Genomic DNA, 12267 nt, shown 5'->3' with positions numbered 1-12267 from the left:
AGCTCCTTTAGTCCTTCCCCTATATCTGCTTGTCAGACTATTGACATACTTGTGCTCAGTCTGATAGTTGACTATGAGCATCTACATCTGTACTGAGAAGAATCTGGCATAGCCTTTCAGGAGAGAGTTGTATCAGACTCCTGTCAGTAAATATTTCTTGGCATCAGCAATAGTGTCTAGGTTTTATGTCTGTATGTGGGGCAATCTCTTTATGCCTTTCTTTCAGACTGCTCCAGTCTTTGTCTCTGTTTTCCTTTAGAGAGAAGAAGTTATGGATTGAAATTTTTGAAATGGGTGAATGGCCCCAACCTTCAATTGGGGCCATGCCTAACCTCTGGATATCGCCTCTACAGATTCTTTCATCCATTTTTGGGGTATTGCAACTAATGTCATCACTGTAGGTTACTAGGAAGCTCTTGCTTTCCTGGTATCTGGGACTTTCTGGTTTCAACCCCAAATTCTCTATCCTTCATTGTTAAATACCTCTCTTCAATTTCCTGATCTTCTGTCCATCTTTTCCATCTCCTCCCATATCTGATCTTCCCCTGTTTTCTCCTCTCCCTATTTACTTCATCCAAAGTCCCTCTTACCATCTACTTCCCATGATTATTTCGTTGCCCCTTCTAACTAGGACAGAAGCATCCACTCTTTGGTCTTCCTCTTAAGCTTCATGTGGTCGATGTGCTGTATCATGGCTATTCCATGCTGTTTGCCTAATATCCACTTATCAGTGGGTATATACCATGATTATTCTTTTGTGACTAAGATACCTTACTCAGGAAGATATTTTCCAGATCCATCCATTTGCTTTCGAATTTTATAAAGTCATTGTTTATAATAGCTGGGTAGTATTCCATTGTGTAAATGTACCACATGTTCTCTATCCATTACACTGTTGAGGTCCATCTGGGATGTTTCTAGCTATGGCTATTATAAATATGGCTGCTATGAACATGTGTCCTTATTACATATTGTAGTACCTTTTGTCTATATGTTTGAGTGGTATAGCTGGGTATTCAAGTAGCACTATGCCCAATTTTCTGAGGAATGGCCAGACTGATTTCCACAGTGGTTGTACCAGCCTGAAATTCTATCAGAAATGGACAAGTGTTCCTCTTTCTGTACATCTTTTCCAGCATCTTCTGTTACCTGAGTTTTTGATCTTGACTACTATGTGGTTAAGTGTGAGGTTTTTGATCTTAACCACTATGTGGTTAAGTGTGAGGTACTTCCTGTTATATTGTTGTTGCTGTTGTTGTTGTAGTTGATGTTGTTATTGTTGTTAGACATGGAATTATATTTGTGAGGCTATCTTCTTTTGAGTTCCTGTAAAACACATTTCTTTCTTGCTTTATCTAGGGTGTAGTTTCCCTTTTTGTTTAAGAGTTTTCCATTCACTATCCTTTGTAAGGCTGAATTTGTGGAAAGATATTGTGTAAATTAGTTCTGTCGTGGAGTATCTTGGTTTCTCCATGTATAGTATTTGAGAGTTTTGCTGAGTTTAGTAGCCTGAGATGACATTGATGTTCACTTAGGGTCTCTATGACATCTGCCCAGGCTCTTCTGGTTTTCATAGTCTCTGTTGAAACTTTTCATATAATTCTGATTGGTCTGTCTTTATATGTTACTTGACATTTTTCCCTTTCTGCTTTTAATATTATTTGTTTTGCTCATTTGATGTTTTGATCATTATGTGATGGGAGGAATTTCTTTTCTGGTCTAGTCTATTTGGAGTTCTGTAGGCTTCTTGTATGCTTATGGGCAACTCGTTCCTTAGGTTAGGGATATTTTCCTCTATAATTTTGTTGAAGATATTTACTGGCCATTCATGTTGGGATTCTTTGTTCTCTTCTATGCCTATAATCCATAGGTTGGTCTTCTTATTGTGTCCTTGATTTCCTTGATGTTTTTCCTTAAAAGATTTTTGCATTTTGCATTTCCTTTGACTGTTGAGTCAATGTTTACTATGGAATCTTCAGCATCAGAGATTCTTTTTTCTATCTTTTGAATTCTGGTGTTGATGCTTGTATCTATGTCTCCTGAATTCTTTCCAAAGTTTTTTATTTCCAGAGATGTCTAACTTACTAATTTCTTTATTGTTTCTTCTTCCATTTTTAGATCCTGGATAGCTTTGTTCAGTTCCTTCACTTTTCAGCACCCTTTCCTTACTTGAGACCGTGGCTTCTGCCTCATACTGTGGAGGTGCCCTCACAGACTCATCTATCCTGCATCAGCACTGAATTCTCTTTGAGCTGTGGAACATACTTAGCTGAGTCTTTGCCCTAGATGGTCTCTGGTCAATTCCCAGTCACTATACCTTTTCCAAAATTATGTTCATTGTATCTTATAGATTCTGGTACATTCCATGTACTTTCCATTTAGTTATCTTTATTGTATTCCATTTTGTGTTCTGTACTCATTTAATTATGTATTTCAGCTTCCTATTGTTTCCCTTGGTAATTTCTTTGGAAACACTCATAATCCTTCCTTAGAATTCCTGGTCTAATATTTTGTGTAAGTTATTTTTATCTTACTTGTGCTTTTGCATTGGGATTTTTATAACTAGATAGGGCCCTTTTGGCCGTCTTTCCTCTTCTAGTGGTAATGTTTACAATGTTTTTTTTTTCAATGAGAGTTATAGAGTTGAAGAATAAAGGAAAGACGTAGCATTAGGAAGGGAAATAAAACTATCCTTATTTGCAGATTGCTTTATCTCATATCAAAATACCCCAAGTTTCCACAAAAACAAAGAAATAAAGAAACAAAGAAATAAAGCCTCTTAGATCTCATAACCCATTAAGGTCTTAAATCAGCATCCACATCAGTACCTTGTCAGTTATAAGCATATTTGAGAAAGAAGTAGGGAAAACAATTTACTCACAATTGTTTCAAAATAAACATGCCAAAATTTTGTTATAAAGGCACTAGAAGCAATAAAAAATTATAGATTTTTTGTTTTCTTTAATCGATGTATTAATTATTCTACATCAATCTTCTTTTCTCCCCCCAGTTTACTCCAACCACTACCTCTATCCACTTCTCCTGCATTTTTATTAGAAAAGGGCAGGCATCGTTATCAACAAGCCATGTCATATGATGTATCGTAAGTATAGATCCCTCCTTTTCTAGTAATGGTACACAAGACTATTCAGTAGAGGGAAAGGGTCCTAGTGGTAGGCAACAGAGTCTGAGACATTTCCTGCTCCCAATGTTCGGAGTCCATGGATGACAAAGCTACACAAATGGTACATATGCAGAGAGCCTAGGTCAGTTTCGTACAGCTTGCCTAGTTATTCATTCAGTCTCTGTGAGCCTATGTTACTTGATTATGTGAGTTTTTTATTATGGTATATTTGTTCCCTCTAACTTGCCACCCTACCTTCCCATCTTTGAAGGATTCGCCAAGCTCCTTCTAGGCGTTGGATGTGGATCTCTGCACATGTTTCTATTAGTTGCAAGGTAAAACCTTTCCCATAACAACTGAGATATACAGCAATATAGATATAGATATGGATATGGATATGGATATGGATATGGATATATAGATATAAATATAGATATATAATATGTTATCATTAGAAATCATTTTATTGTCTTTGGTTTTCTTTTTTATTGGATTTGTTGTTGGGGTTTTTTTTGACGTTTATATTTGGTTTATTTGTTTGTTTGTTTTTTGCCTTGTTTTGCTTTTTGGTTTGTTTGTTTTTTTCGAGACATGGTTTCTCTGTAAAGCCCTGACTGTCCTGGAACTCACTCTTTAGACCAGGCTGGCCTCGAACTCAAAAATCTGCCTGATTCTGCCTCCCAAATGATAGGATTAAAGGTGTGAGCCACCACCACCCAGCTATATTTGTTTTTATTGTTGGTCTCTGGGCTATATAGTCTCTAGATCCTGTCTTTCTACTAAGTGTCAGGATGGGCTCCCTCTCATCCATAGGTCTTAACCTGGACCAGTTACTGGTTGGCCACTCCCATAATTTCTTTGCTTTCCTTTTCCCAGCTCATCTTTTACACAGGATAAATTGTGGTTTAAAATGATTATGACTCTGCTGCTGTTCCAATCCCTCCCATGGAAGTTTTGCCTGGTCACAGGAGAGGTCCATTTCAGGCATCATATCTCTCTTACTAGGAGTCTTAGCCAGGGTCACCCTCATTGAATCCTGGGATTTTCCACTGCTCTTGTTTTCTCGTTTGTCTCAGAGATACCCTTCTCATCATTTTTACTTTCTGTTCTACCCACTCTCTCTCTCAGTCTGCCCACCTAATGTATGGTCCTTTTTATTTCCCTTAAACAGAAAATTATTAAATCCCTTAATTAAATCCAGTAAAATAATAATAGGTGAAGGAAATTAATAAGACTTTTCAAAATCTGAAAATGGATATAAAACCAATTTAAAAAACACACACAAAATGAAAGAATCCTTGAAATGGAAAATATTATCAGCAAACAGGAATTATACATGAAATCATCACCAATAGAATTCAGCAAACCAAAGAGAGAATCAGAAGCATAGAAGATATGATTTTTTTTTAAAAAAAAATTGGTACATTGGTCAAGAAAATGTTGAACATAAAAGCTTTCTGACACAAAACTTCCAGGAAATCTGGGACAGAATGAAAAGACAAAACCTAAGAATATTACGAAAAGAAGATGGAAAGATTCCCAGATAAAATGCCCAGAAAATATTTACAATAAAATCATGAAAGAAAATTCCCCACACCTAAAGAAAGAGCTGTCTAAAAAGGTAAAAGAAGCTCACAGAACACCAAATATTTTGAGCCAGAAATTAAAATCTATCATTTATCAAAATAGTAAATATACAGACGTACCAAAGAATATTAAAAGCTGCAAATAAAAATCGTCATGTAACATATAAAAATCCAACCTATTAGAATTATACGTTTCATCATTACAGAGTCTCTAAAAGATAGAATGTCCTGCACAAATGTCATTGAGACTCTAAGAGACAACAGATGGTAGTCTAGACTCCTATACCCAGCAAAAGTTTCAATCACCATAGATGGAGAAAAGAAAATGTTTCATGAGAAATCTAAAACTAAACATCCATCCAAAAATCCATCTAAACCCAGTATACAAGAACAAAAACTCTAATCCAAGGGCATTAATTACAGGCATGAAAATGCTGGAAATAAATAATTGCATGCAAGCAAAGCCAAAAAAAGTTATGAAAGTGCACACACACACACACACACACACACACACACAAACACACAGACACACACACAAACATCACAGACACAAACACACCCCCCATACACAAACCCACACACTATCACCACATACATAAAAACAAGAATTAACAGTCACCAACTGCAGAAACTATTGTGAATACCATTAAGTTCATACTGATTGGATCCTGATATAGCTATTTCCTTGCCAGAGCCTGACATGTAAAGAGGTGGATACTCACAGCCATCCATTGAACTGATCACGGGGTCTCTAATGGAGGAGTTAGAGGAAGGACTTATGGAGCACAAGGGGTTTGCAACTGCTTAGGAAGAACAATAATAAAATCCAAGCATATTCCCCAAAACTCTCACCATCCAGCAAAGAGTACACATGGAGGGGCCCATTGTTCCAGCGGCATATATAGCAGGTGATAACATTGTCTGGCACCAATGGGAGAAAAGGCCCTTGGTCCAATGAAGGCTTGATTCCCCAGGGTAGGAGAATGAGAGGTCAGTGAGGTGGGAATGGATAGGTAAGCACATTTATAATAGAATTGTGGGGTAAGGGAATGTGACAGGAAAGATCTGCAGAGGAGTCTAGGAAAGGGCATAACATTTGAAATGTAAATACATAAAATATCCAATAAAAAGTACAAGTTGATATTTGACCCAATATAGTGATCAGAAATAATGTTTCTAATGTAACACTATTTGTTTTCCTTACAGAAATTCTCTAAAATGATACTGATGTTAAATAATTAAGAGTCTAGTGGTTGCCTAACAAACACTGAGCCCTGTGATGCCTCCTTCAGATGACTCTTCATGACTTAATTTTGTTTCCACCCGTTAGTCTCTCTTTACCTTGAGAACTGGACAAGTCTCAGCTCAGTGAGTGAACACACCCCACAGGTGTTTTAGTGAATTTCACACTTTTTCTTAATTGTGTATTTTCCTGCTGAGAGTCAGGAATCCCAGGTGCCAAGTGAGAGATTCATGAGTCCTTGGAGACTCACAGTGACTCTGTGAAGGGCTAAGAAGGTATAAAGCAGATTGGACTCCAGGGAACTGAGGGAGTGTTTAGATACTGCTGGGCCTGAACCAGGACAAAACAATGCTTTATAACCTTGATCCACAGGGTTCAAGCAGACATCTTTTACCAGTTTGTTGATGTACTCTAGCGGATGATTAGTCCAAAATTTTCAACTGAACAGATATCTGGGTTTTATCAATTATTCATCAATGTTATTATGGAATTACTCAATGCTTTCTCTCTCCTGATTGTTGTCATTGTATTCCAGGAACAAATTTCTTGTTTCTCCTTAAGTATACCTGCTTCTCCTGGCTACTATCAAGATGGGCATTGTGTTATTGGTGGAATCTTTTCCCTCAGAGTGACTGCTAGAGACAGTAGAATTAAATTTGGCTTTAATGACATAATAAATATACCAGAAGCTGTTATTATGTAAGTGTTTGGCTTCTCGCTTTAAAAAAATTCAAGATTGCATACATGTAAACAACATATGTTGATCTCACCCTACTCTACTGGTTCCCTTCCAATGTCTCTTGCCTTCAACTTAATGGTGTATCTCTGTCTGTCTGTCTTTCTCTCTCTGTTTCTCTCAAATTTTAATGGACTGAGTCCATTTAGGCATGTCAACACTGCAGTAGAATAGGGCATTATCTAGAGTCTAGGCAAGCTACTAGTGCAAACCTCATCATGAAACTGGCTGTCCCTTCCATGATAGCCACCAAATGCCAATAGCTACTCAGCCATGATTCTGTGTGCCTCTCCCCTACACATGCTGAATTCTCTTAAATATGTAAGAAATTTTAAAAAGCATTTTGCTGTCAAAATCTATTTTTCTGTTTAGTTATTTAATATATTGTATTGAGAAGATTTTAGTTTTCCTGTTTAAATGTACACCTGACAATATTTTTTTTCAGTTGCTATTGGTGATCAAGCACTTTGTATTTTCCTGAGGTTTATCTTATTCTTTGAAGACTGCATGAAAAACTAAGATTTCATGTTTCCTATTTCCCACATGCTTTACTCTTCCATTTTATTTCTCAGACACATATCATACAGAAAATATTGAAAAATGTATATTTGATAGTATATGGTGGTACAAAACTTTAATCCCAAAGCTTGAGAAGCAGAGGCAGGTGGATCATTGTGAGCCTGAGTTTAACTTAGATTACATAAGGAGTTTAAGTTAAATCTTGATTGAATAAGCAAGACAATGCCTCAAAAAATTCAAAAACAAAAATAATGGATTTAATAACAGGTTGTACTATGAATCTTATTTTTTAGCACAATTTTCTCCATATTTTCACTATTGAATAGACAGCCTGTTTCTTGGAATATCATGTATTTTTTATATGAATTTGGTTGTTGTGAATAAAAATGGACAATTTGAGTGATAGAATGGGAGGAGCTACATAGAGAAAAGAGAGGGAGGTAAAGAATGTAATTGCATTTTAATTATGATATTAAAATATATAAAATAATATAAATAATTATATTATATACATTAATATAAAAACACAAAATAATTAAAGAATTAATATAATTAATTAGTTAATATAAAAAGAACACAAAAACATGTTCTTTCCAATTTTTCCTCCCAGGAATCTCACCAAAAATTATCAGCACATTTTGGCAACAGTCTTTGCAATAGAAGAAATCAATAAGAACCCAAATATTCTATTCAATATGTCCCTGGGATTCTATCTCTTCAATGTTGACTTTTTTGAAACAAAGGCCATGGAAAGTTCTATGGCTTTGCTCTCAGGAGAAAGCCCCCCACTTCCTAACTACAGCTGCAGGCCTGGGAAGACTGATAAGCTGGTTGCAGTCATAGGAGGCATTTCAACAGGAATATCAACTCAGATCTCCCGAGTTCTAAGTCTCTACAACATACCACAGGTACACAAAGCAAGCTGCTTCTTACATTAAAGATAATAAGATAGTAATAAATGTTAATTAATCCAGTTATTGATTATTGATGAGGTATGGGACTGCTTAATTATTCACTATTTTGTTATCATTTTAACTCTGAAGAATAGTTTATTCTTAACATGAAATGATGTTTGTAAAATAAATTTAATTTAAAGCCTTTAAAATTAAAAAAAGTATAAGTCAAGGTGTTAACAACCTGTATTCTTAGCACTACAAGAAAATTTCTTTTGCTATTAACCATTTTTAATACTGTCTTTATTTTGTATGTAGTTTTAGAGCATCACAAAGCATGAGCTATAATAATTCTATGCACATATGTACACAGTAACTACTATGAACATATTCCTGATTATTTTACTGTGGTATCAGCTCATATTGCCACATAAGATTCATTTATAATAAGAGCCATGGGTCAGACTTACTCTGGCTAAACATTTATATTGTTGTTAATTTTCACCTGTTGATAGGAAAGTTTTTACTTTTGTCTTTGTTTAAAAATCTTTTTGTTTATCAGTAATGATTTCTTATGAACAGTGTTAGAGAGGTAATATTTATAAGTCAATTACATCTTAATTAGTCATAAACATGAAAAAGTTTACTTAGAAACACATTAATTGGCAAATAACAGTGATCCAGTATTCAATATATCCTACTAACCTTAGTGAAGTAACATAAATCTTAGAAAAATGAATTAGGCTGCCATACCATTTCATTTTTATTATTAATTTTCACCTATACATTTATTTTTGAGACATTCTCACTATGCAAATTTTCCCAGTCTTGAACTTCCTTTGTAGCCCAATGTAGCATTAGGGAGATCCTCATGCCTTTGCTTGCCCAGGGCTGGGATTAAAATCATGCTCCATCATGCTTGACTAGATTTTTATTTTTATAAGATTTTATGAGTTATTTTTTAAATATTTGTCATTTTATTTATTTACATTTCACCTGTTTTCTCCCTTCCCAGTTTCATCTCCCCAAACCCTCAATCCTATCCCTCTTCCCGTTTGACTCTAAGAGGGTAATTCTGCAACCACCCACCCACTCTGACCTCTCTCCTCTAGCATCCTCCTTTTACTTGGACAACAAGCCTCCACGGGATCAAGTGCCTCCCCTCGCTTTGGTGAAAGATAAGGCAGTCCTCTGATACATATGTAGTATGAGTTATAGAACCACCCATGTATACCATTTGGCTGGTAGTTTAGTCCATGGGAACTCTCCAGGGTCCAGTTAGTTGGTATTGTTCTTCATATGGGGTAGCAATTTCTTTCATTGTCTTCAGTCCTTCCCCTAACTCTTCCACTGGGGTCCCCAGGTTCAATCCAATGGTTAGCAGTGAGGTTCTGCATCTGTCTTCTCTTGGTGCTGGCAGAACCTATCAGAGGACAGCTATACTAGCTCGTCTCTGCAGTATTTGCCATCAGCCATAGTGTCGGGTTTTGTTGTCTGCAGATGTGATGGATTCCAAGGTGAGGCATTCTCTGGATGGACTTTGCTTCAGTCTCTGCTCCATTTTTGCTTTTCTGCCCCAAGTTTCATTTAGGCAGAAACAATTCTGTGTTAAATATTTTGAGATAGGTGATTGGTCCCCAGGTCCCATCCCTCAACTTTTAGCCATACCTAACTTCTGGAGGTGGTCTCCTCCGGATCAATCACCATTCTGTTGCGTATTGCGGCTAATGTCATCCCAATGAGTCTTAGGAGCCTTTTGCATCCCTGGCAATTGGGACTTTCTGGTAGTTCCTCCCACATGCCTGATCCCTACCACAAAATATTCTCAGTTTTGGGGCTAATATCTACGTATCAGTGAGTGTACACCATGTATGTCCTTTTGGGTCTCGGTTACTTCCCACAGGATGGTATTTTCTAGTTTCATCCATTTGCCTACAAATGTTTGTGAAGTTATCATTATTAAGAGCTGAGGACTAGTCCATTTTGTAAATGTCCCATAGTTTCTGTATCCATTCTTTCATTGAAAGACATTAGTTGTACCAACCCTCAGGACAGTCAACGGAGTCCCTGCACTGCATAACAGAGAATGGGAGACAAGAGATGCAAGAGATGGACAGCAAGACAGTATTCGGATCAAGCTGGCAAATTTTTTGCTTTGCACATGGCAATATAAAAGGAAGCAAGCAAGGTATAGGGAGGGGTAAAGGGGTAAGACATAGTTGTGGGGACCAATTTCAGGGGGGGCAAGCATTGTTTCTCTGGAACAGTTTCTCATGATTGTCTCTCAAAATCCCATAAAAAAAGGTGACTATTACTGCAGGAAATTGGTTCAGGAAAATGATCAAGAGGAGGTAAAGTGGAAAGGAGTTGCTGTGGTAACCTAAACACAGGTAAACTCTGTTCTATCCCATTCAGGTGAGCTCTGTATGGCTAACATGAAACCTACTATTTTTCTTTCTAAAAGCAAGCTTGAGTATGTAAGATGAAAGGAGGAGATTTTGAGATCTATGTGAGAATGACTCCTGGCGATTAGGGTACTTTCCTGCTTATGGCTATTATATATATGGCTGCTATTAACATAATGGAGAATGTCCTTCCTAATAGCAATATAGCTGTGTCTTCATAAATTTTATTTTTTCTTTTAAATATGTTATTTTGGACATATGCTTATTATGACATTTCTAATGTATGCAATTATTTATAAGAGATGTGTTTATGACTGTACTTGTATCCCTCCCAGAGTTTTTAACCCCATTCCCCCACCTTTGGCCTCTTAGATTGTGCTTCTCGATTCCTACCACCCACAATATGTGGCTCTTCATCTCCCTTCCCTCCAGCATCCAGTCTCTATAGGACTAGGCACATCCTGACCCACTGAAGCCAGAGTAAGCAGTTTTCTGCTACATGTTAGATGTGGGTCCTCAGACCAACCCATGTGTGCTCTTGGGTTGGCAGACTAGTCTCTGGGAGGTCCCAGAGATCTGTGTTAATTTATATTGTTTCTATAGGATTACCATCCCCTTCAGCTCTTTTAGTCTTATCCCTATCTCCTCAATAGGGTTACCCAACCTCAGTCCAATGGGTGGCTGTAAGTATCTGAGTCTGTCTCAGTTAGTTACTGATAGAGCCTCTCAGTGGACAGCCATGCTATATTCAAATCTGCAAGTACAAGAAAACATCGCTAATAGTGTTATGGTTTGGTGGCCAACGATGGGATGGATCCCAAGTTATCCAATCACTGAATGGCCTTTCCTTCACTCTCTGCTGCATTTTTGTCCCTGTCTTTGTTTTAGACAAGACCAATTCTTAGTCAAAAATTTTGAGGGTATTTCAGTGATGCCATCCTTCTCCTTGGGGCCCCTGTCTCTTTGGCTGATTCTAATTCAAAGTAATTCTGCACTTTTGGTTAATATCTACTTATCACTGAGTATATACATTTTGAGTCTGTCCTCTTGGGTCTGGGTTACCACAACCAGGGTGATGTTTTCCAGTTCTATCCATCTTCTTGTAAAATTCATTATATCCTCCTTTTTGAGATTCAAAATTTTCTCTTTCACCTATGGCTAGCTGGCTGCCTGAGGCTACTGAAACTTATGCACATAACCTAACAAACTTCAATATACTCACAATGTGCTGAGACATTTTTATCATTTCTTTTAGTAATCCCCCCACATGCTTCTTAAGTATGAACTGTGGAGCTGGCAGTGCTGTATTGTAGACCATATTCTATTCATGCTTCTTTTCTTTTATCAGGTTGGCATTTTTCTTAGAGTTTTTCTGTGTAAAATAAGTACAATATCCCTAGTGTATTGTAATTAATAGCAAGTATATGCAAATCATTCCAACTTTACCTGTGACAGATAATCCTTTCTTTCAATTTCTTGTCTTCTGCAGCCTAAGTGCTGTATGTCTGTTCTCAACTAGTTCTCTGTGTTAAGTCCTCTGTATGTCGAGTCTTACATCTTTCTCTTTTGATTAATTTTCACAGTTTCAGAGCACATTCTTGAGTTGAAGAAAATTTACAAAGGTTGGTCTGTGGTGGGTTTTCTTTAAATTTATTTGTATACTAATTTTTAGCAGGTTTAATTAGCTATCTGTTTTTACTTTCATTTTTTTCTCCACATTTTAGAATTTCTCCATCAAATGCCTGTCGGCTAAGTTCTATT

General features: G+C 36.8%; 1 protein-coding gene across 1 annotated transcript in view; it reads left to right on the top strand.

Moving 5' to 3' along the window:
* The first annotated feature begins 6437 nt into the window (after positions 1 to 6437).
* Positions 6438 to 12267, top strand: part of LOC127677638 (vomeronasal type-2 receptor 26-like) — a 58962-nt gene continuing 53132 nt past the window's right edge. Inside the window, exons 1-2 of the mRNA XM_052172677.1 lie at positions 6438 to 6652; positions 7819 to 8116. Of these exons, the coding sequence (XP_052028637.1) occupies positions 6438 to 6652; positions 7819 to 8116 (513 nt within the window). The remainder of the gene's footprint in view (positions 6653 to 7818; positions 8117 to 12267) is intronic.

Source organism: Apodemus sylvaticus, chromosome 2 (assembly GCF_947179515.1).
Source record: "Apodemus sylvaticus chromosome 2, mApoSyl1.1, whole genome shotgun sequence".
In the NCBI taxonomy this organism is placed as follows: domain Eukaryota; kingdom Metazoa; phylum Chordata; class Mammalia; order Rodentia; family Muridae; genus Apodemus; species Apodemus sylvaticus.
Note: the sequence above shows the minus strand (reverse complement) of the source record. Positions and strands in the feature narration are given on the sequence as shown.